Below are 23645 nucleotides of genomic sequence, written 5' to 3'. Positions count from 1 at the left end.
CTAAAAGCCAAATGAATGGAACAAATAACTGAAGCTATGCGATCAGAGAGCTCACACGAGCTGAAGTCAGGGCAAATATGATCATTCCCAATGAGGAGCCGGAAAGACTAATATATGTGAGTTCAAATTTTATCTTTGCCTCCTTTGTCCTCGGACACAGGAATGGTGGGATAAAAGGATGTGGATGACTTGGCATAATTAAAACTTCTCAGCCAGAGGCTCAAGATCTCTTTGCATAAACCAGTGATTCTCAACCATCTTTTCATTCTGCTCTTTCCAAAGGAACCTTTTCAACGTGTTCCCTGATCACCTTCCCCCATAAAATGTAGTACTGTCAATATACTATGTATCTGTTTTATGTCCTGTGAACCTTTGGAAGGCCACAAACCATTTTACAATCATACCTGTTTCATTGTGCTTCACTTTATTGTTCTTCTCAGATATTGTGGGGTATTTTTTGTTTTTTGTTTTTTTAAATAAAGGTCTCTGTCAACCCTTCCTTGAGCAAGTCTATTGCTACCATGTTTCCAACAGCATTTGCTCACTTTGGTCTGTGTCACATTTTTGGTAATTCTTTTAATATTTCAAACTTTTGAGTTATTATTATGTTTGTAATGGTGATTTGTGATCTGTGATTATTAGTAAAAGCACAGATGATGGTTAGCATGTTTAGCAATGATGTATTTAAAAAAATTTTTATATTGAAGTATAGTTGACATACAATATTATATTAGCTTCAGGTATATGACATAGTGGTGCAATAATCACATACATTACAAAATGCTCACAAGTACGGTTACCATCTGTCACCATACAAAGTTATTACAATGTTATTGACTATATTCTCTATGCTGTATTGTAATAAAGTATTTTTAATTAAGGTATGTAAGTGTTTTTTAGGACATAATGCTACTGTACACTTAATAGGCTGCAGTGTAGTGTCAGTATAACTTTTATATGCACTGGAAACCAAAAAATTCATTTGGCTTGTTTTATTGCAATATATGCTTAGTTGTGGTCTGCAACTGAACCCACAAAATCTTTGAGGTATGCTTATAATACCTAAAGTCACCAATTTTCACCATCTTGGGAGCAAAATTGCCCCCACTGAGAGCACGGGGGGCAAACCAAGGGCAGAGTGTGATCCCAGCAAAGGGCTGATGATGCAGCAGAGCTCATCTTCAAAGCACATTTCAGCAACAGGCAGGGATGATTCATTAGCGAGGGGTAGACTAGATGGCCTCAAGGAGTCTATCGGATTCTGCATGTGTGGCCGTCAGACCCCACAGGTCTCATGGGGGAAAGTTCTGGCATAGTAATGAGGAAACTCATGTTCTGTTTGAAGGACTTGAGTGAAAACTGCTCTCTCGTTACTCCTCTCCAGCCAGTAACAGGGGTGACAACTGTATGAGAGAAAGAAGAGTCATCTAAAAAGGATGAACAAAATGAACTTTTCTCTAGTTTGGGCACTTGTAGCCAAAAAACAGATGGAATGCAAATCAGAAGATTCTGCTTATCCGACCAAATGTGGCAGAAGCAAGGAGCTGTCCCTGTGGAGAAAGACAGACCACTGATGGGGCATCCATCAAGGATGCAGAAGGAGCAGGTGCCCAGCTCACCAAGCGATGTTCCATGATGTACAAGCGAGGCTCCGCCTGAGGCAACCCTCCTGGTCCTGCGATGGACACTGGCCATTCACTGGTTCACCCCTTTGGACGGGGTCTGGTGGGCTCAGGTTCCCAACGGTGAGGTATAAACCCAACTGCTCATCAGAATCATCTCAGGAGAGCTTTCTGAACATGAAGGTACCACATTTCCCCCAAGCCTACTGAATAGAGTCTCTGGGTTGAGGCCCAGGAATCTGCATTTTTGAACCACACCCTCCCCTACTCTCACCACTGGTGATTTCAATATAAGTCATCCTTCACCTGATGCTTGGAAACCACTGCACTGGACTAGAAAACACCACCCTGGTTATTAGGCCACATGTGGACATCATCTTCCTGCCCACCGTGATCCAAGATTCATCCAGGAGCATGGGGCGACATCTTTATAAAAGCAGAATCCAGCAATGTTTTCTAAGAAATGCTGGCATGCAGGAGGAGGAAAAAGAGGGAGGGCAGGGGAGGGAGGAAGCTCAGAGGAATGGATGGGGAAGGAGAAGGGAAGGTGGGGGGGAGAGAGAGAGAGAGACCACGAAGGCTGAGAAAGACCATCATGAGCTTGGCAGAAAGAAGACAAAGAGGATGACAACACCCAGACCCTGAGATGGAGAGGCAAGGACAGGGGGAAGCAAGGGAGCTGGAAGACTAAGCTTCCTCTCTCAAGGGTGGGAGATAAGCAAAAATTCTTCCTTCTCTGGTCCCAGGGGACATTATCAGGTAGTAATTAAGAAAATGAGGAGCCCAATCTGTTTGAGCCCTAGTTTGGTCATTTGCTAGGTTTTAAGACAAGGTATTTATCTTTTCTAAGATTCATTCTCCTTACAGGTAAATGTAGAATTGTGGGGATTGCATGAAATAGTGTATTTTAAAGCAGGTTATGAATATAAGGTACTTCAAGTTGGTGATCTTAGGGCTGCGTGAGCCTAATTGCTTCCAAATCCCTCCTTCACAGAGAAAGAACTGGAGCCCAGAAAGAAGTACCTCACAGGATGTCATGTGGTTAGGGGCTAGTTGGTAACAAAGTATAGGCTCGGACACTCAGTCGCCAGCAGTCAACAAGAAGTACAAGGAAACCCCAGCTCAGCATGAGGCAAAACAGTAAGTGGGCCAAGGTTGTGAACCCCCCTTTTCAGCCAGCTTCTCAGCCAATGGGGTTGGAGGCTGCAGGAGAGCTCAGCACTCCAGCAGGCCTATGGACTGGATCTTGATCTGTCCCACTCTGCCCAACCCCTCAGTGGTATTGCCACCAGGAAAGGCCAAATGAGGTGTCCCCAGATCTGGAGGACAAGGAGAGTCAGCATCAAATGGGTGGAATTGTCTCTGCAGAAGCTTCCCACCCCGAGAGATACTTGGAGCCACACACAAGCCCACCATTAAAATGCCCACTTGAATACGTCCTCCAGACCAGAACGCAGCTGGAAAAAGCTGTGAGCAAATCAGTTATTTTGAGGGTGCACTTCCTGGTAGAAGGATGTGCTGGCTGAAGGGGAAGTGGCCAGTCAATACAGAATCCAGAAACACAGATAGTGAGAAGCAAGAATTTTTCTGTTTTTATCCATTACCACCAAAAAAGAAAGACTATATCTGGCGGCAAATAAGTATCCTATTACAGAGTGAAATCTGTTTGGAGAAGTGACAATTTGTTAAGCTTTTCCTTTACCTGCTTTATTTTTCCCATAAAGTATTTAGTAATCTATGTTCTGAGTCAGTGTTCTGAGCTAACTTATCACTAGCTACCTTGATCCCAGGGCCAGGGGCGGGGAGGCGGGGGAGTGTGGGTGGTAGGAGGCAGTTTCTCATAAGCAGGCATGAGACTCTCAGTCACTGAAAAAACATATCCTTTAGTGTTAATGAATACATTGGCCTTCTGGTTTTATAGTAGTGTTAATCAGTCCTTCAAAACCTAAACGGACTGGTAAAATGGAGTATCTGAATCTGTAAGCTGAGATCTTGGTCCTACTCAGGATTTATCCTACCTTCCTATGAGCCCTAAGTCCTGCCCCACCCCTGCTTTCTATCATCCCAGCTACAACAGTTTTCCAATACTGTCCAGGTCAGTATTACTTAAAGGGGATACCCGAGAATTATCAGTGCCTTAACCCAATTCATTACAATCCAACAGATGTGTATTAACATCTGTAATCAGAGAGACCTATGCTAAAAGCTGGTATTACAAAGATGACTAGGTCATGGTACCTGCCCTCAAGGAACTCAAAAGCAGTACATTACCACTCAAAGTGTGGTCTATAGGCCACCAGTGACAGCATCATCTGGGAGCTTGTTAGCAATTCAGACTCCCAGGCCCCATGCCAGACCTACTGAATGTGAATCTGTATTTTACCAAGATCTTCAGGTGATTTGCATGCATAGTATGTTTGAGAAGCACTGATCTAGGAGAAAAGACCCAACTAAAGTCATTTTGAAGTAAATTTTATGATGATGGAATAAACCAAGTGTGGCAGGAACATAGAAGGTGGTTAATTCTGATGGAGGGGTAGATTTGCATTGAAATTTAAATTGAACTGGCCAACATCGTGGGGGTGGGAGCAGATGAGAGTAAACAGGAACATTCAGGTGTGGAAAATGACACAAACAAACCTCTGAATGTGTCTGGCGTGTGGAGGTAGGGGTGAGGATGAGGGTTGACCACGTGCACAGCCAGACTAGGACAGACTGGAACAAAGGTCTTTTAAGAACTCCTTAATCTCACCCTGGGATGGACAGTGACACCCAGCCTATAGGTGCTGTGATCTTTGCACTGACCTGGACAGAGGCTCCCTCACTGACCTTGTCACCAGCCCTCCAAGCTTGGAGCTGATCAGTGTGTGGACAGGGAGAGGCCGCTTCCCAGCTCTTGGCCCTCAGTGACCCCTCGGGATGAGGGGCTGATGTTTGCAGTCAGCAAAGGATGCCGCATCTCAGATCTCCTGCCAGGCCACCTCGTCCCTGGCAGCAACCCTACAGAATGACCTTGTGAGGAAGTGGATGCACATATTCCCACGGATTCCCGTGGATTCTCGGCAGCCCGAATAGCCTCTAGGGAGAGGACTTCACCTTTATTCAGGTTGTAAAGGGAGATGACTCTGGAGAAAGTTGAAAAAGTAATGGCAAACAATGGACAGGGACTGAGATGGAGTCTGGAGGCTGGTTCCAGTCTTGGCCTGGCCTCCAGCTGTAGCTGTGTGGCCATCAGGATGTCTCTGGGCCTCAGCTAGAAATGAAGAAGATGGACCCGATGATTCCCAGGTCCTTTCTGATAGCCTGGGATTCTGGCCCCTTCCAGTTTTAGAAAGGTCTGCCAGTTTTTCCCTTTTCAAAATACTTAGATATTCTTGGAATTCATTTCCCGGTGGCAAAACAAAACATTCTTCTTGGGGACACAGTTTCCACCCAAGAATATCTGTTCTTCAGGATTACCTTTAGGGAAAAAAATATAACTAGCAAGCTAGATAATAGATCATGAAGCACATACTATAGATGAAATAGATATTATTTCATGCAGAAGCTTGAGTTCTCATATATATTTGGAGAAATGTCACACATATTAGTAAAGAACAAAGCAGTATGTAATGCCATAATAAGGAGTCCTATTAATGATCATTGTTAACATTTCATAGTGATAAACATTTTATGGTAATTACCTTATTTATTCCACACAAGTCTATGAGGTAATCAATCATTTAGGACGTTTTTAGCTGTGAATAATAGAAAACTCTGATTCCACTGGCTTAAACATTAAGAAATTTATTCTCTCACTTCAGAAGAATTCCAGAGGTAGTGCCGCCCAGGAAGCTATTAATGCAACACCTGAATGAAGTCACCAGAGATTCAGGGTATTTCTAGTTTTTCTCTCTGGTATTCGCATTGGTCTTGTCTACAATTAGCAGTCCTCATGGTTTCAAGATGCTGCCACACTTCCAAATACCACATTGTTATAGAATGTGTAGAGGCAGGAAAGAGAGCTTTGAGATACATACACATGAGAGTCACCCAGCCTGGAGATAGATATACAATGTTTCCTTATAATGGGAGAAGACCCTGCAAGAAACCCATGGAGCAGGCTTCCCTTCAACCCCTCATGCCACACCTACACCCATCAGCAGCAACGGGGTCACCACCAGGCTCAGCTTGCTCTACTCTCTGTAGCCGGGGCCGGCACCCAGGCCCACCTCCGCTGATACACAGCAGAGGGAGGAGAGTAGGTAGCAAAAAACAAGGTGTGTTGGGAGGTGTTCTCTAGGAAGAGAGAAGAAGCAGTGGAGGTTAAGAAGGCAAACAAATAACTCCATTTTACCGTTTAAAAAGTGAAAGTTTTGAGGACTATGTAACTTGTTCAAGGTCATACAACTTTTAAGTAGTGGAGTGGGATTCATACTGGAACCCATGCCCTGGCACTTTCCAAACCAGGTCAAAGTCACCTGCCCCCTGCAGCCTGCCCTGCCTTCCTGAACTCCACCTCCAAGCATTACTCACCCCTGGGTCAGGGGCACCTTGTGCCCTCTCCTGCTGCAATGCACATCTGTTATTTGCTCTCCCAGCCTCCTCCAGGGCAGGGAGTGAGTCACACTCATCTTCCGACTTCTCTTTTCCCTCCACCCTCTAATACCATGCTTACTTGCTTAAACTAAGTGTCCATCTACTTCCCTTATTAGACTGGAACTTTCCTCCTCGGTACAGAGCACATCCTCTTTGTCTTGCCTCTTCCTTGGCCTTGTCACTGCCCAGAACTTAGCCCTAACACCAGGAAATATTCAAAATAAGTAAGAGCTCAGACTTTGGACCCTGACAGGCCACAGTGCCAATTCTAGCTCTGCTTCTTACTAGCTGTGTGACTTCAGACAAATGACTGAACCTATCTGTTGAGGTTTAGTCTCCTTACCCATAAAATGAGGATATTTACTACACAAGGTTATGGTAAGAATTGAATGAGGGAGAGTTTAGCACAGCCCTCAGTAAATGGGAGTTGTTTATAATTAATATAAAAATGAAAACTCTGTTAGCACACTTTGCAGAGCTTTCTCTACATTATCTTGTCTGACCCTCCAAACCATGTTAGGCTGTTATGGTTGTGAAAGATGCTCTCTCCCTGGGACCACTGAGGAATCCAAGTCTGAGAGAGTTATGAGCCTGTCTCTCTCAGATTCTTCTATTACACTCTGTGATAATTTGGGGAGTGTGTGTCAGCTGACCCTCCTTGCTGTGGACTATCTCTGGTATGGGTTGGATTTTGCTCCCCCGACAATTCATATGTTGCAGGTCTCACCTCCGGTAACTCAGGATGTGACCTTATTGCAAATATGGGCATTGCAGATGGAATCATGTAAGTTAAGATGAGGTCAGACCAGAGTAGGGTGGGCTGCTAAAACCCAACATAACCAATGCCTTTATGAAAAGAGACACAGACACCCAGAGAGAACACCATGTGAAGATAAAGGCAGAGGTCCATGTACGCTAAAGGATGCCAAAGATGACCAGCAAACTGGAACAGACGCCCCCTCACCAGCCCTGCTGACACTTTGATCTCAGATTCCTCACCTCCAGAACTATGAGACAGTCAGTTTCTGTTCAAGCCACTCAGTTTGTGGTATTTGGTTACAACAGCCTCAACAAACTAATACTACCTCCTTGGGCAGGTGCTATAAATCTGATTATGAGCCCCACTTGCATTGGGGTTGCTTTTTCCTCTGGGAGTCTCGTTTGTTTCTGTGGAGCACCCCACAAATTTCGCCAGCCCAGTGTTAACTACATTTTACATTAATTTCATGGCTTGAGAGATTTTTGTACCCCTCTAAACTTGAGTAGTGTGAGTTTGGAGAGGTTTCAGATGCTCACTTGTGTCATTTCTTTTTCTACCCTGAGCTCTTAGCAGAGAGCAGTTTCCTTACTTCCTGAGCTGGTGAGAGGAGTTTGAAGGGGGCGACACTTCCAAATCCAGCAGAAACCTGTGGTTTATTTCCACCAATGTCTGAGCCCAAGCCCATACCTCTTGTCCCCCTATATTGGCATGAAAGCCCCAGCTCATAGGCCCCTGTCTGGGTCTGGTCGAGCCCTGCCTGCCACAGGGTAAGCTCATGAGCTTGTCCTCTAGCTCTGAGTTACAGTTTGTATTTTATCACCTGGGGGTTGGGAGCTTCTTATTTAGGTATTGGATAAAAATTAATAATATTCTGCTACATCATATTTATTTTATCAAGTATTCTTTTCCTGCAGAGGTGGGATGGGGGATTGGATCAATCTGCCATATTGCCCCAAATGAAGTCCTTGGAGTAGTTTTTAGAGAGAAGCTCATTGTACAAGGGGAGAAAGGGTGGTTAAATTGGGACAATTCACACATCTAGGTGGATGCTTTACTTTCTTGCAGGGCAGGTGGCACTGGTTCAGCCAAGCCACTGCATGCATGTGGATGGGAGAGAGTATCCCACAGCCTGGAAAGAGCCTCCTCTGGGGGATGAAGTTACTCTCACAGGAGGGCCTCTTCTCTCACACATCCATTCCTGTCAGGAGCTTTCACTGCCTGTGAGATATCAGAGAACATTGCTAGGCTGTAGCTGAGCCCCAAAACACCTGAAAAGGATTTGAATTTCTCCTCTCCTAAGCAGGACAGACATAAGGGAGCCAAGTACAGAAAATCCAAACTACTTAAGGCAGGGTTAGAGCCCTCAGAAGTATCCCACTAAATCCATAATCTTTGTTAATGATCATAATTAAAAGAATGTGTCCATTCTCATTAGAATCATTTCCCTCATGAACTTAAGATACTCAAGCCCATGAGATAGCCCAACTTGTCATGTGAAGGAAGGCATAAAGGATCTGTTACTTTAAGACCTGATGTCCCCCACATGTTGGTAGCAACATCATCCGCCTCTGTGAGATTTGGCACAGTGATGCTTCAGCCAGCCTAAGATGTATGAGAAGAGCCTTGTGCCACATCACACTGAAAACCACATCTGGGTCCTAGATGCCTCTCTGAGAGAGGAAACTTGCTTGAGTTCCCCATTAAGAAACATGAAAGCTTCCATATTTCTTAGAATAATTTGTGGTTATTAGGGTCATTCTGAAGGCTGGTCCAGGGGCATCAAAATACCTCATCCCCTTTGAAGAGCCATAAGAACCAATGGTTCAGTTGTGTGAACATCGAACAAGAGAGGACATAGCTGTTTTTACTCATTTTCATCCTATGCAGATGTAAAGAAATTACACATAAAGAGTTCACACTCTCTGGTCAAAAGTAATGTCACTCACTTCTGAAATGAAAACAGAGTTGTCTGCAGCCCCAGTCTACCAGATGTCAGGAGATGGATCTTGCATCATCATTACTACTACCCATCTCCCTCTTTCTCCACGAAGCCTGTGGCTAATGTGCTCGATGAGATCTGTCAGCCATTCTCAGGAAGGGGTGAGGCATGACACAGAGCTCTTGCTGTGGATACAGCCATGGTGCTCTGGCCCTTCTAGCTCCAGGGGATGTTGTGTTGCTGCTGCCCAGTGAGATAGAGGCTGCCACGGCCTAGTCCCCACTCAAGGCAGCAGAGGCTTTTGAAGGAGGGCCACTCTGAGCTACTATTCAGTGTGACTCCAGACACCAGTGCTCTTTGCTTGGGCCCCAGGACCTTGTCTACACTGTTCAACCCTCTCAGACCCCTGCTGCTCAGAAGGAGTGATTGCATTTACTCCCAGCCACACTTTGAGCCTCAGGCTTTTTCTAGTCCCTGGGATTTCCTTCAGGGCCAGGCTGCTGCTCTCTTTCTAACTTCCTAAAGGCCAAAGGGCCCATCCTGACTCCCACTTCAATGGTTTGAGCACGACCAGGAAGGGTCTGCATTTTCAGGAGAAAAAGAGAGCCATCTGCTCTCCTGGGAAGGAGGATCCAAACTTCAGGAACACAAAGGTCTATGTACCGCCCTGGCAGTGTGCTCAGGACAACACCTTTCATTCCTTCTGGATGGGTTTCCACCTTTTTCACAGGAGAGAAAGGGGGACTTTTCCTGCAGCAGGGACACACACACACACACACACACACACACAGACACACACACACACACACACACACAAACACACACACACACAAAGGCAAGTTAAAAGACCCACAGAGTCTTCCTCATACAATGAAACACAAAATTCAAGTGGAGTTTTTGGTGGCTCACTCTTTTACTCCAGAAAGTGATAGGCCATGACTTTGAGATCTGCTGGTTCTCTGCACTCAATAATGTTTACACAAATATATATTACATTTATTAAAAATATGTCATATATATAATATATGTTATGCAATTATATATATAATAATGTTATGCAAATGAATTACTTTCTAGTGACAATAAAATCTAAGTTTATCAGCCATCAAATTGTCCAGGAAAATGGAATGAATGAACATAGGTTTCTTTTTCTTCCATTTTAAAAACAATTTTAGACATGAATATTATAAAAAGTATTAAAACATCTCTGCTACTTTAGTAAGGTATGGTGAATAAATTTTAACTTTTTAATTTTTTGTGGCTTGGTTAGTAATCTTGCCCCACCATCATATAAGAAGGAATACCATGAGCAGGGGATGTAGAGGGAGCAATGTGATTACTTACACTTAACTCCAAACTGCTAAAATCTTCTAAGTTTTGTTGATTGTCAGAGATTTTTTTCTCTGGTTAGGCTATGAGCTAGTTCTTACCTGCTCTCACTGTATCAATTTCCTTCTTCAGTGAACATGCTTCCATTAATGTAATATCTATAACATAGGAAATGAATCAGTAAGCCAAATGTATTAACATTGCATAGAGAAGGAGAGTAAATGGGCACTGAGTGAGGTTTGTAGGTGCCTCTCTGCCTAATTGTCACTGCTTGAACTTTAGAGGTTGACTTGAGCTAAAGTTTGTAAAGGTGCTCTTTTCTTTTTCTCTTGGATATTCTCTATATTCTCGATACTTGAGGGTTCCTATATGTAATCTTTCAAAGGTTAGTGGAGTGCAATTATATATTTATCCTCACAGACTCCACTGTTTGACACCTAATTCCATGCATACAAGTGTGGATTTGGGTGCCCTTTCTTTTTCCCTTTCTGGGACCCCATCTAATATTGATTGCTTGTCCCCTTCACTCCAAGCATTCAAGCTGGCAGCCTACTGTAATAAACTAAAATTGGCTTTTGAAGTTGGGCTATCCCATTGAATTTTTTATCTTTTCTTACCACATAACCTTGGAAAGTCACAAAATACTCTAAATTTAATCAATCATCTAATCATAAAGAGTCATAATTCTTCATAGTTATTAGGGTGTTGTGAAAATTTAAAGTGATAATGCTTGTGAAAACAGGTCTAAAAATGTTGTCAATTATCCAGTTTAACATTCTCACATGTTCCTGTTGCTTATGTTTATTGAGTTCTTTGACAGACACTGAGTTAGGCTTTTTGGTTTTTTTAAATCATTTAATCGTCACAGAAAAATCTGAAGTTATGCTAATAATGATGTAAATTATATCCTCACTTTGAGAATGAGAAAACGGATGCTTAGCAAGGGTAAGTAATTAGCCCAAGTTCACGAAGGAAATAAATGTTAGTCAGGGGTTAATCTCCAGACTACAGGTCTGGGTCTCTGTACAATGGCAGGATTCAGATATGTTTTGGCTGGTGGGGGAATGAGATGGGCAGTTTAGTGGGAAGGATTGGCAAAGTCCCCTCAGATCACACCGCAATGTACAGCTTCTCTCCACCTGTCTCTATTCAGGCCCAGAGGCAGTCGTGGCCCTGGGTACCCATGGCCAGCCTTCAGAGTTCTACTTTAAGAATAACTCAAACTCCCTTCCAAGTGGACCCCCCACCCGCCATGGGCCATGCCGAACTTCTGTGGCTGCCCATCCTGTAGCTGGCACTGCACTTTTTCATGGTGCAGTGGGATAAGCAAAGACCTGACACCTGTGGAAGCATATCTGGTGTCTCAGTCATCCCAGCCAGCAGCTGATAATCTAATAGAAAGATAGAGACCGAAACTGCTTATGGAGCCCACAGGCACCATTTATTTACAAATGTTTTCTTTGCCTGCTCATTCCCACTAGCTATGCACCTGCCCAGTCTCTGTGTATGAAAAGCCCAGAATGAAAAAGAAGGATAGTGAGCCACAATCCAATAATCTGAAGCATCCAGAAGTTACTGCAGCCTCTTGTTCAAGCCTTCCTTAGAACCTGGACCACATGAACGAAACAGGATTGCCCAAGAGTGGACTGGATTCTGAGCCTATGACGGGCTTAATTAGGAGGGACTGTCACGTTCCAGCCAGTGACCATCACTGCTTCTCTCCCATAGTTCTTCATTTACTCCATCACTTATCGATGGGTCAGAACTGGATGGCATATTTAAAAAAACTAATGGCAGTAATAAATATTCTTATTGACAAACACTTTGGATTGCTAATCCTCATCTTCATGCCTCCTTGGTAGATAAAATAATCAAGGTTCAGGGGCTTGTCAAAGGTAACATAGCCAGGAGGTGTTGTTAGGATTCAAACCCAGGTCCAGCTGGGGCCAAAGCCAGGTGTTTGCCCCTGGGCCACACTGTCTCTTGGGCCCATCCTCACCACTCATTCCCCTGGGCCAACTGTGCCTGGTCAGAATCTCAGTACCATATGTGACAAGACCCTGACCCTAAAATACCCAGCAAGGTCACTGTTTTCTTAGCCTGATTCATGGAAAAGGGAGAGGCGTCATTAAGGCACACACACACCCGCCTCAGAAACCAGAGCTTGCTGCTAACAGCCAGTGGACACAGCAGTGCCTGGCTTTCTGCAGAAACACTCTGTTTCTGAGCCAGCATCAAATGCACTTGCTCAGGACCCCTTCTCCCTATCGCTCCTTAAATCCCAAAAGTGAGTTTTTATTTCCCATTAATCTTATCCCCAGAATTTTATTCCCAGGATTGACCTAACTCAGGGCAGAAATTAAAGCTTGGAACTAGCATAAAAGCAGATGCTTCTCATTAGACTGTCTGGAGCATGACTGTAATCTGCCCAACTTCAACACTTAGAATAGTCAAAAAAAATTAATGCTACATTCCCATTATATCTGACTGCCCCAAATCTCTGACTCCCTACTGACTCATCAGACCCAAAATAAATGCCACAGTCAGGCACTTAAGGCCTTCTGTCAGCTGTGTCCCCAGATGTCTCTATTCAAGCCCCCCAAACGATCCCTGGCGTGGCGGGCTGCTGTCCCTCCAACTCCTCCCCTTTTGGTGCCTTGGTTTTTGCCTGAAACAGCCTCTCACCTCTAGCTCCTCCTCTAACTCCATTATTTCCTTTAAGACTCAAAAGAAAAGACCCCAAGAAGCCCTTTGTGACCAGCCCCCGTGCCTACATTTCTTTTTATTAGCACTTATTCAGTAGAGCAGCACATCCTGAGCACCTCCCATGGGTCATCAAGCTCCTCTCTGGCCAACGTGTATAGGGCCCTTTCTGCGCGCCAGGCCCTGTGCTAAGTGCTGTGCATACCATCCTATAGTTCTGCCTCCCTTCACAGGAAACCTCCTCGAAGAAGTTGTTTATACTCACGTCTTAATTCCTTTCCTCTCATGTTCTTTTGAACCAACTTCAAACAGTCTCTGGCCCCCACCTCTCCACTGGAATTGCTCTTTTCAAGGTCACTAATGATTTCTATGCTGCTAAATCCAGTGCTCAAATTTCAGTCCTCTTCTTCATTGACCTTTTAACAGTGTTTGATAAAAGCATCCAACTATTTTATATCTTCTTACAATCAATGAGTAAGTTTTATTTAAGAGACATAAGATAATGTTCAAAATTTTTTTCTCCACATTTAACCTTATGAAATACAGGATGAATAAATCATAGATGCACACATACATAAAATCACCATAAAACTGTGTCTGCTACAACTTTAGTCTGATATAAGTGTGGCTATTTAAACAACTGGTCTGGCTGGAGCAATGTAAATATTTTTCCTCAAATGGTGAGTAAATTTTGATAGAATTCTGAGCAAAGTGCAGTATTCCTTTGATTTAAATAATTAAATATTAAGTGAATATTAGTTGTACTAAGAATATTTTGTAAAGTGGAAATAAGAGTCTAGGCTCAAATAATCCAAATAACTACAATTTTTTTTTTCACTTGAGTGAATGCCCAACAGGACTTTAAAAGTTGTGTGGGACATGAGGTAATTCTTTTTGTGTGATACTGTCTCATACATTGCAGGATATCCAATATCCCTGGCTCCTGCCTATAAAATGGCAGGCTGACTTGTTTCTTATAAATAGGGTACAACACAGATCCTTCTTGTGTCACAGTTCTTGACAATCACTCCACTGACAACCACTAGAACATATGCTAACTCCCGAATCTGTATGCTCGTTCTGACCTCTTCCTGACTGCAGACATTTATAATTGCCATCAATATTCAAATGTCAAACAGGCATCTCCAACTTAGAGTGTTCCAAATAAACTCCTTATCATTCCCCCCAAACCTTTTCCTTCTGAAGACTTTTGCCATCTCAATAAAATGCAAGTCATCTTTCCGGCTCCTCAGGCTAAAAATCTTGGTGTCATTTTTGATGCCTCTGTTTCTCTCATACCACACATCTAGTTCATCTCTCAGTCCTCTTGACACCACCTTCAAAAAACACCCCAAATCTGGCCACTTCCCATATTTTCCTCTCTCATCCTGGTCCACACCTCCATCACTCCCACCTGGATAACTGGTCTTAACTGGTCTCTTCCCCAGATAGCCCCTTGCTCATGCCACTTCTTTCAGGTCTCTGTTCAATTGTCACCATTATCGTGCAGGTCTTCCCTGTCGACCCTATTTAAAATAGCAACGCCTCCCAGGCCTGGCACATCCTATTCCTTTTCTCTGCTTTATTTTTCTCTCTAGCCTTTACCAGAATCTACTGTATATATAGACATTGCTTGCTTATTTTTTTATGATCTATCTCCTTCCACTAAAATGTAATTATACATTGAATGGCTCAACCAATATCATCTTCACTATAAACTCCTATAATTCCAAAAGTAAAATTGAAAGTCTCTAGAACTGAACTGCCCATAACATGTGTGGAGGGTCAGGATTATATATCAGGAAACAGCTAACAAAACTTGAAACCAGGAAACCTGGGTTCAGATCCTAGTTATGTCTATTGGTGAGCCCTGTACTCCTGGGTAAGATGATAGCATTGACCCACAGTCATTGGATTTGTTAAACCAATAGTAAGAGCACATTCCCCACCTATCCCATGGATGGTGGTAATTGTCAGATGAAGTAAGATATCCAAAAGAGCTTGGTAAACTGTTAAGTACTATAATAATTTAAGTTCTGTGGTTTTAATCTTTAAAACATCTCACTGTTCATTCTCTCCCAGTTACAGCTTATATGATCTGGATCCCCAAGCATTCCTGTACTTTCTTGTATACCTGTCTTGTCTTAAGCAGCTCTGGTTGGTATCAAATGCCTCTGCCCCACCCATGCCATTTGCCCCAGCTCAGATCCCCTTCTACCAAGACTGCCCCAAATGAAGATGGAATTTCTTTCCCATTTCCCAAATTCCACTGGGAATTTGATGATCCCTCCTGGGTGGAGCCCAAGGAAGAGGAGATAGGGGAAAGGAGCAGAGTCTTACTGTCAGGCTTTTTTATGAAAGGGGTCACTGTTCGTCAGCAGCCCCTAGATGGGCAGGCATTGGGCTCGTTCACCTCTGTGACTCCCACAGCTCTATGCATGTGGCTATCACACAGATCTTCTTGGCTGCATGAGCTCGAGCTGCACGGGTGCAAGCCGGAAGCAATTTATTCTTCCTCACCATGGTCCCCTATGAACCTGCTCTGTGGAATTGATTTTCTTTGTTCCTGGGCCAAAATCAGTCACTCAGATAATAAAGGTCCAGTCTGGTATAATCACCAAATAACTGAGCCCAATTCATATGCAATATCTAAATTCTATAAACTTTTGTCTAGTTTAAAACTCCCCTCCTAGCAGGGGCTGCTCTAGGGTGAGAAGTCTGCAGAGGGGGTGAAGGGGGCTGTGGCAGGGCCTGTGGTGAGCTGATCTCTTCTCACTTCACCTCTGTCCACTCTCCAGCTGCCCTTGCTGATCCCTCCTGGGTGGGGCCCAAGGAAGAGGAGACTGGGGAAAGGAGCAGAGTCTTAGGCTGGTATATTTGCCCATCTCTGCATGATCCTCTCTCTCCACAGGCGCCTTTGCAGCTCCCTCACGGATCATGCACTGAGGCCACCTCAATGCCGGCAATGGCCCTCATCCAGATGGCTACCTTCAAGTCCTCCTTTCAACCCTTTAGTTCCCTTCACCCTTCCAGAGGGTCTTCTGGGGGAAGAAACCTTGAGGAATCCCAGTCCTTCTGGCTTCCACAAGGTTCATATGTAGACCCTGGACACAATGACCATTGCTTTCTATCAGTGGGCATGGACCTCACCCCACTGAGCCCCCTCTCCTCACTTGTCCAGGCAGGCACAGCCCCCAGAACCTCTTGTCTCTGGACTCCCAGCTGAGAGTCAGACATAGTCCCCCACTCCCATCCCTCCAGAGGACACATGTCCTGCTTTCCACATAGCACCCATGGAGGATCTGTCATTTGGTTTGAAATGAGGGGAGTGCATCTCCAAACTTTCCAACAGCTGGTGGGGGTGGGGTACAGAGAACGCACAAGACACTACCAATTCTCTGCAGAGAAATCCCACTTTCAAATCTTTTGTCAACCGCAAGTTCTTCTTATATGGGCTGTTGCTGGGTGAGGGGCAAAGGTCAGAGCACACTCTAGGTCTTCCCTTTGAAAGCCCAGCACCTGCCCTTGGAATGACAGTGGCAATTCCCACCAGCAGTTTCATTACTAGCCTTTGAAGCCTCTGCTGAAACTCAGAGATAAAGGGATGAGTTACGGTTTAGTTCCTGCTTCAGATGTTAGTTAAACTGAATACCAAAAATGGCTCCAAATGAGGTCTACTACTCTTGAGATAAGCCCAGAAGACCATTTCTGCTAAGAACTGAGCTTCTGATGAATTTTTAAGCTTCTTTTTGGAAGTTTTCAACCAGAAGCTTGAGGAAGCAGTGAAGGAAATGCCTTTGAAATAAGAGCTTTTGGGGGATGTGAATGCCACTGGACACTTGAAAGATGACCTTCCTATCTAGGAGGTTTGCAGCAAGGATGAGAACAGGGGGACAGTCGGTCCGGGACCGGCTCTCTCCAGGTCACTCAGGCCCCTTCGTGACAGGGAGGAGCTGCCCCTGTGGGGACGGCCTCTGGCGATCCACTGCTTCCTTGCTTAAGCACCAGTATGGAATTGGCGCTGCCTTTTCCTTGTTCCCAAACTCCACATTGCAGTAGAAATTCCTAGGGGTCTGCTCCTCACCAGCTTGGGGACTGGAAAAAAGGGGAGAAATAGAAACAGGCATGGGGGATACTAACCACCATTATTTAAGCACACAGACTGATCTGCACACCTGCCTATTGCAAGTCATTCAATCTTTACAATCACTCCGAGGAATAGATAGAATCGGCCCCATGGGCGGAGCTGAGGCTCAAGTTGATTAAGAAATGTTTTCATGAAAGCACAGAAGAAACAGGGTAGGTAAAACCTTTTATTTCCTGAACATTTCCTGGACTTCCCTGCCAGCGCTCACACTGTGTGCGCCACCTGAAGGACCACTGCTCATCCCACCTCCCCAGATCCCACTCTTCTTAAAAACGTCAGTTTCCATCTAACTTCCTGCGTACAGCAGTCTTGGTTCCCTCTAAGGCAGAAGCAATTGCTCCTTCCTTGATCTGATGGAACTTTGTACCTTTTTTCTGACACTTCACAGTCCCTCTCCAAACATGGCCATTTGTGTACATTTTATTTTCTCTACTAGAACATAAAATCCTTGGGAGCAGTAACAGTATCTTATTCACCTTGGTATTACCCAAAGCATATAATAAAAGCATCAGAGCAAATTTCTTGCTCACAATAGGTATTCCACACATGTGGAATGTGAGGCATTGCAAAAGAAGAAATCTCAGGTTTTCCGGTTTCTCAGAGCTCCTTGTTTACAGCTCAAATGAACAAGATCTGAAGGTTTGCTGACATGAAAAGCAAACGCCGGCTCGTTTCCAGAGGGCATCTACCCCGTTCTGGCTTCTGCTTCAAAGTTTCCCCTAAGTCCCTGTCACGGCCCTCTTGATCTGTCCCTGTTTGCTCATTAAAGTTAATTGGGGACATGAAAAGATCCAGAACTGAGTATTTCATTTAGGCCAGGTCTTCTTAATGCACTGACTGCAGACAAAACACAAAGATAGGGCAGAGGTTACCACCGCAAGGCCAGTGTGTGCAGCACCTGGTTAGACCCCGGGCCCTCTATTCACTGACATCTTCGGTCAGCTTTAGGGATGCTAAGAATATCAAAAGAAGTAGATCATATCTCTTCATGGAGATATCATGAGTCTTCAAGGAGCTCACAGCTCTCCTTTCGGGTGGGGGCCGGGGGAATTAAGGAAAGAATTTGTGTGAAAATAGTCTTGTCTAGAGTCCAGGGTGTGGAATAATAATTATTAACAGTATCAGCTACCATTTTCTGAGTTCTGTGTGCCAAGGATCATGTGCAGTGTTTTTGCATGGATTGTCTCTTCTAGGCCTGACAGCAAGCCTCTGAGGTGATACTATTATTTGCCCCATATTACTGACGTGGTAAATGGGGCTTAAAGGTGTTCAGTCACTGGACTAAGATCTTCTAAGTACTGAATGGCAGAGATGCAATGATGCTGAGATTCCAAGACTGGCCGAGTATCCCTAGAGTCCACACTACCAACTACCTCACCCTATTGTTTCTTAGAATATCTTAAAATGTTCTAGTCTTTCTTGCAGGCAGAAAAGATTCTAATCAATAGCTGCTACATCAGATGGTGCTGCTCTGAATGAGGTACCAGTAAGGCTTTGATTTTTATTAAATTTCATGTAAAAACGTTCATTTATTTAAGTAACAAAAGAACAGAGGTTGTCACATAAACTCTTGGTGCTATGAGAACACAAGGACTAGGCGGCAGGTTTTAGGGGAGCACCCCTGGGGAGCAGCCAGGGCAGGAAAGACCTCCATGGCTCCTGTGGTCAAGCTGAGTTTTCCTCAGGAAACAGCTTTCAGGTACTCGGTGCCCACGGACTCCGGAGCTGTCTGCCAGTTCTGATAATCATTCACCACCTTTGGCTTCCTTCTCTGCTACCTGTGGGCACTGTCTGGTGCGGGATGGATGATTCTTACCTTCAAAGTCTGAAACCAGGATGGTCATGTTTTAATGAACAACACGCAGCCTTGGTGTCTGGCCAAGGTGGTGGTCTGCGCCACCCAGATGGGACCATAAGTGGGGCCACTTGTCCTCATACTGGCCACTCTCACCCTCGCCTTGCTGCTGGATCAGTGCTGCTGCTCTGTCCCTTCCTCTGTCCACTGGCAGCCACTCACAGCAGCCAGCGGTGGCCAAGAGGTGGAGATAAATGTGGTGGCCAGGAGATGAATGGTATCTCCTTGCCCTTCAATATCCACTATGTCTCTTAGATCCACAACTCTGCGGGGCTGGAGATAACATTACTAGTGACCCTAGAGAGTCTTATCTGACACCTGCAGTCCATTCTAGGTGCAACTGGGCTACTCAGAAACATGAGCTCGTTCTGTGCTGATGGCAAGTACTTAGTGGAGCAATGGACTTCCCCTCAGAGGAGCTCAATGATTTCTCAGAGCAAAATCAAGAACCAGAGGGAGTACCAGACCCCCTCCCTGGTCAGTGTCATACTCAAGGCTTCCTTTTGGGCCTCCTCTCCCTGAGCATTCAGCTCTTTGAAGTTTCTGGATGTTCTGACCACTAGCTAAAGAGGAAAACTGGGTTAACAAAATCCCTCCCTTCCTTGAAACAACCCCCACGGCTTCCTCTCCCTCGTCTCGCTCGCTCCCTCTCAGGTTAGAGAACACAGATGCCAAAGCTCTTTCCTTTCTCTAACAGGGAAACCAAAACTTTGCTAATTAAGGGGAAACTGGGACTGGAATTCTGGTCTTGCAATTTCCAGTCTTTTTTTTTTTTTTTCCGATTTCACAATCTCACCTTCCTAAAGCCGGGGTTTTACAGCAAAAACGTTAACAGTGGTTTTTGTCAGGTTTTGAACTGTAGGTGTTTATTTTTCTCTCCTTTTTTGCATATGGATTTTTCCAAATTTTTCTATAAAGGCTGTGTATTAGCTTTGCATTAGTTCGGGTGAACTAGCTGCTACAACAAATAGACATGAAAATTTCCAGTGCTCAAACAAAATTTCATTTCTTGACCAATATAGTGTAAAATGAGTGTCCCTGACTAACGCATACACAGAATTACTGACGAAGTAATCCAGGAAACCTATTCCTTCCATCTTAGGGCTTCTGCATCCTCAACAATATAACCTTCAAGTAAGCTGCAATGTTCTGTATAAAGCCAGAGGAAAGGAAGATAACACGGGAGAGTAGATGAGGGAGGGTCTTATGCATGAAACCAGGAAGTCATCTATATTGCTTCCATTCACACTCCACTGGCGAGGACTCAGTAGCAAGTTTGTGTCTGACTGCAAGGCAGGGTGGGAAACATACTTTTCAGCATACAAATGAAGAAAAGGAAATGAATACAGTGAATTGCTAGCCAAGTGCTGGCACACAATGTGTAAGAAAAAGGAAAGAAAGTTTAAATGGAATAAGAAGGCAAGTCCTCTGGAAAACAATCTTAAGTTCTCTCTCCTACAGCATTTTCACACTCAAATCCTCACTCTCTCCCACTGCCAAGAAATGGTCTTCATCCTCAAGGCAGGGGCCAATTGGGTTTTTCTGATATTGAGTGGGTGCAGGAGAGGGAGGGTAAGGGATGAGATTGAGGGCTTAGAGGCAGTGCTGTGACCTGGGTGTAAACTCTCCTCCTCGGGGGCGCCAAGAGAATACAGGCGCTGCCTCACTGCACACAGCATTGCTTGTACTGCAAGGACAGAGAATTATGCAGAAACCTGTGATGCCAGCATCCTTTTTGTTTGGTGATCAATTTCCTCTCCCCTTAGCACACCCATCACTCCAAGAGAAACTCCTGCGACAAACCCAGAGCCATCTGTGTGCCCGGGAGTGCCTCACATTCCCCATACATCGTTCTCTACCATCCCCTCCAAATGAAGACTCTTGCCTTGAATACAGTCCTTCAGATGCAGCTGGCTGCCATCTAGTGCCTAGGACTCTTTCCACCTATGTGTATCAGGTGTAGCATATTATGAAGAGAATAAATCTGATGAGCTAATTTACATTAAATATAAGTAGCTTGCTGAATTTAATTGTCTCAGCATATCTGCATTTTGATAAGAAACTTCAGCCTAACATCCCAAGACTGATCTCAAAAAGTAGCTTTTCAGGTTCAACTGTCCAGTAGAGAGAGGTCTGGGGACAAGTGGGGGTGGTTCCCCAATTTGTTACAGAAAAAAAGAGGCCAGGTAGGTGTTCAGTATTATTCTATGTGAGCACAGCCTGAAATGCTTATAAATTTGTATGTTCAGGAAGAATGTAGTTGCTTTCAGTATATGACCAAAGATATGAGTAAGGAGTCTTCAAAGATGTGCAAATGTGAGTAACCCAGGCATTTTACAGATAATCTCCATGTTTGTGCACCTCTCCATGCTCCTCCAAGCACAGAAGAAAGCATGTCATGGACCTGGGAAAGAGGGACACATGTGACCAGAAATATCTCAAAGACCCAAACACAGAGATCCTGAGAACACTCATTCTCACAGGTGCATGCTAGGAAACAGTCTTCTTTTTTCTGGCAAAGTCAGTTTGTTTCCAGTGCACTGGAATGGAACGAAACAATGAGACCCACCTCACCAAGAGCTTAGGCTCCTTTCCAGAACTTTCCATTCTGTTTGGGAGCCATGGGCAGAAGGAGATGATTAAAGTAGGCAGAAGTTAGCTCTACATATGCAGCCCAAAACTTGAGAGCCCTCAAGGGACAGGAGGGCAGAGAGTGCTCAGTTCTGTCCTTTACTCCCTAGTCAGACAGACCTGTAAATTCATGGGAAAGTTCAGTGGTCATTTATACCCAGGTCTGTATCTTTTATTTTATGGACTGAATCAGGCAACAGTGGTCTTTAAGGCAATGGTAGTCAGTGACTCTTCCTTGGGTCCTTCTTGCCCTCCTAGGAATAAGGGGTGAAGGACCAGGCTGTGGAAAATATTCTATGGAGGTTTGCCTTAGGTGGCCACTGGCTCCATCCTGGTAGCTTATGAGATCAGCAGAATTGAAGGGGGTTTGGTTCTGATGAGCAGGGAACTGCCACCCAGGTTCACGTACCTCAAAGAGTGGCAGCACCTCACCGTATTCATCACCCTCACCCTCAATGGCTGTGTAGACATCACGAGCAAGAACCTGCTGCCTCGGAGGTGTGCATCCCTGCAGAAAGGCGCCCTGGCCCTGACCTTCTACGTGCTCCTGCCACTGTTGGCGTCTCATGTCCAGGTCTCAACGGGGGTGGAGCTGCAGGTTCATTGTCTGTTCATCTTGGTGGTGCTCCTGACGATGCTGGTGCTGACCGGACAGCTGTGGGACCCTGACAGGTTCAGTCTCTCCCTGATGGAGACCCCTCTGTTCCTGATCATGGGCTCCTGGCTGATGCAGGCAGGCTTCATTCTGTACAGACCAGTCACTGGCTACCCCTGGCAGGACGAGGACATCAGTGATATCATGTTTGTCACCACCTTCTGCTGCACATGGTGATCAATGCTTTCGGCCTGCTGGGGATCTACGGCATCTCCTCCTTTTGGCACGGGTATTACAGTCCCAGCTTGACGCTGACGGGGTCTGAAGCAGCTCTGTGCTCCAGGAGGATGGTGGGATGGCTCTACAGATTGCTGCCAGGGTGGAGCTGTCGGAGAGGGATGACCAGGCTCTTCTCCTTTCCAAGAGCTCCCCTGACACAGGGCCCAGAAAGCCTGGCACAGGTCCACCCCATCTTCCTCCTTGGGTTCTCTCTCACTCATGTGCACTGGGCCCCCTTCAGTCCCCGGGGAAGGAGAGCAGTTGGTCCACAGCTGGCACGTCTGCTGTCCCTGAACCTCTACTCACTGAGGAGGTGAGCGGACAGGGGCCTGAGGAAGGGCGGCTGGTGGGATTGCTGGGGTGAGGGGAGAGGGCCAGGGGAATGGGTAGTGTGCAAGGAAAGCCATGGGGGAAGAGAAAACAGAAGGGAGGCCTTTGAAGGGAGAGAGCAGAGTCCAGCAGTCATGCCACCAGCTGCTTCTCAGCCTTTTACTGGAGGAATAAAGGCTTCTCGTGAAACTGAACGGCAATGGTGGGTATTTCTGTTTGCCAGCTGAAGTGACATTACCATGTGGAAACAGATATGGTAGAATTCACTTATCCTGCCTGGTTCAAGTGATAAGAACCTCACAGATAATTTATAAATTTGGGTAGATAAGCAGTGTTGCAAAATTTGCACGTAAAGTGAGAATTCTTTCATATCATAGTTTTTCAAGTTTTCATAAACTGTATTTTCTTGAAATGCCATCACTTTTCTCATTCCTGACTTCTGATCCAGCCAAAGCAAGGTGCCTAGCTACTTGTTTAACTACCACCAGCCTCACCAGCAACTTACTAGATCTTATTTACTATATATATCCTACGCTTGTGCTTTGCCAAATAACATCCTTTACAATTCAGAAAAAGCCATTGCCAATTTTTACTACGCAGTATTATTTTCCATCCAGCATTAAATCTCTTTGCACCACTACCACCAAGAAATCCTTCTCCTGAAAAGTCTCATATACTCCTTTGATCTGGCACTCTTCAGCATTTCAACTAAATCTGCTTTATTTTTTGCCCACACTGCTGATACAGTCTGCTTCGTTCAGTTTCTCACAAGGAGGTTGTTTTTTAAATTAGAAGGTAGTCTCCTTAAGAGCAGAGAATTTGTCATATCCTAGTTACCTAATTTGCTTTGCATGTTCCAGAAGAATATAACACTGTC

At 44.9% G+C, this 23645-nt stretch overlaps 1 protein-coding gene and 1 pseudogene across 1 annotated transcript in view; one reads left to right on the top strand and one right to left on the bottom strand.

Annotated features, from left to right (window-relative positions):
* Positions 1-728: 728 nt before the first annotated feature.
* Positions 729-23645, bottom strand: part of LOC118925963 (uncharacterized) — a 40551-nt gene continuing 17634 nt past the window's right edge. Inside the window, exons 3-4 of the mRNA XM_057508229.1 lie at positions 10330-10386; positions 729-1403 (exon numbers count right to left, since the gene is read on the bottom strand). Of these exons, the coding sequence (XP_057364212.1) occupies positions 1252-1403; positions 10330-10386 (209 nt within the window). The 3' untranslated portion in view covers positions 729-1251. The remainder of the gene's footprint in view (positions 1404-10329; positions 10387-23645) is intronic.
* On the top strand, positions 21695-22973 carry LOC118925962 (transmembrane epididymal protein 1-like; annotated as a pseudogene).

The sequence above is a fragment of the Manis pentadactyla genome, chromosome 9, assembly GCF_030020395.1.
Source record: "Manis pentadactyla isolate mManPen7 chromosome 9, mManPen7.hap1, whole genome shotgun sequence".
Lineage (NCBI taxonomy): Eukaryota > Metazoa > Chordata > Mammalia > Pholidota > Manidae > Manis > Manis pentadactyla.
Note: the sequence above shows the minus strand (reverse complement) of the source record. Positions and strands in the feature narration are given on the sequence as shown.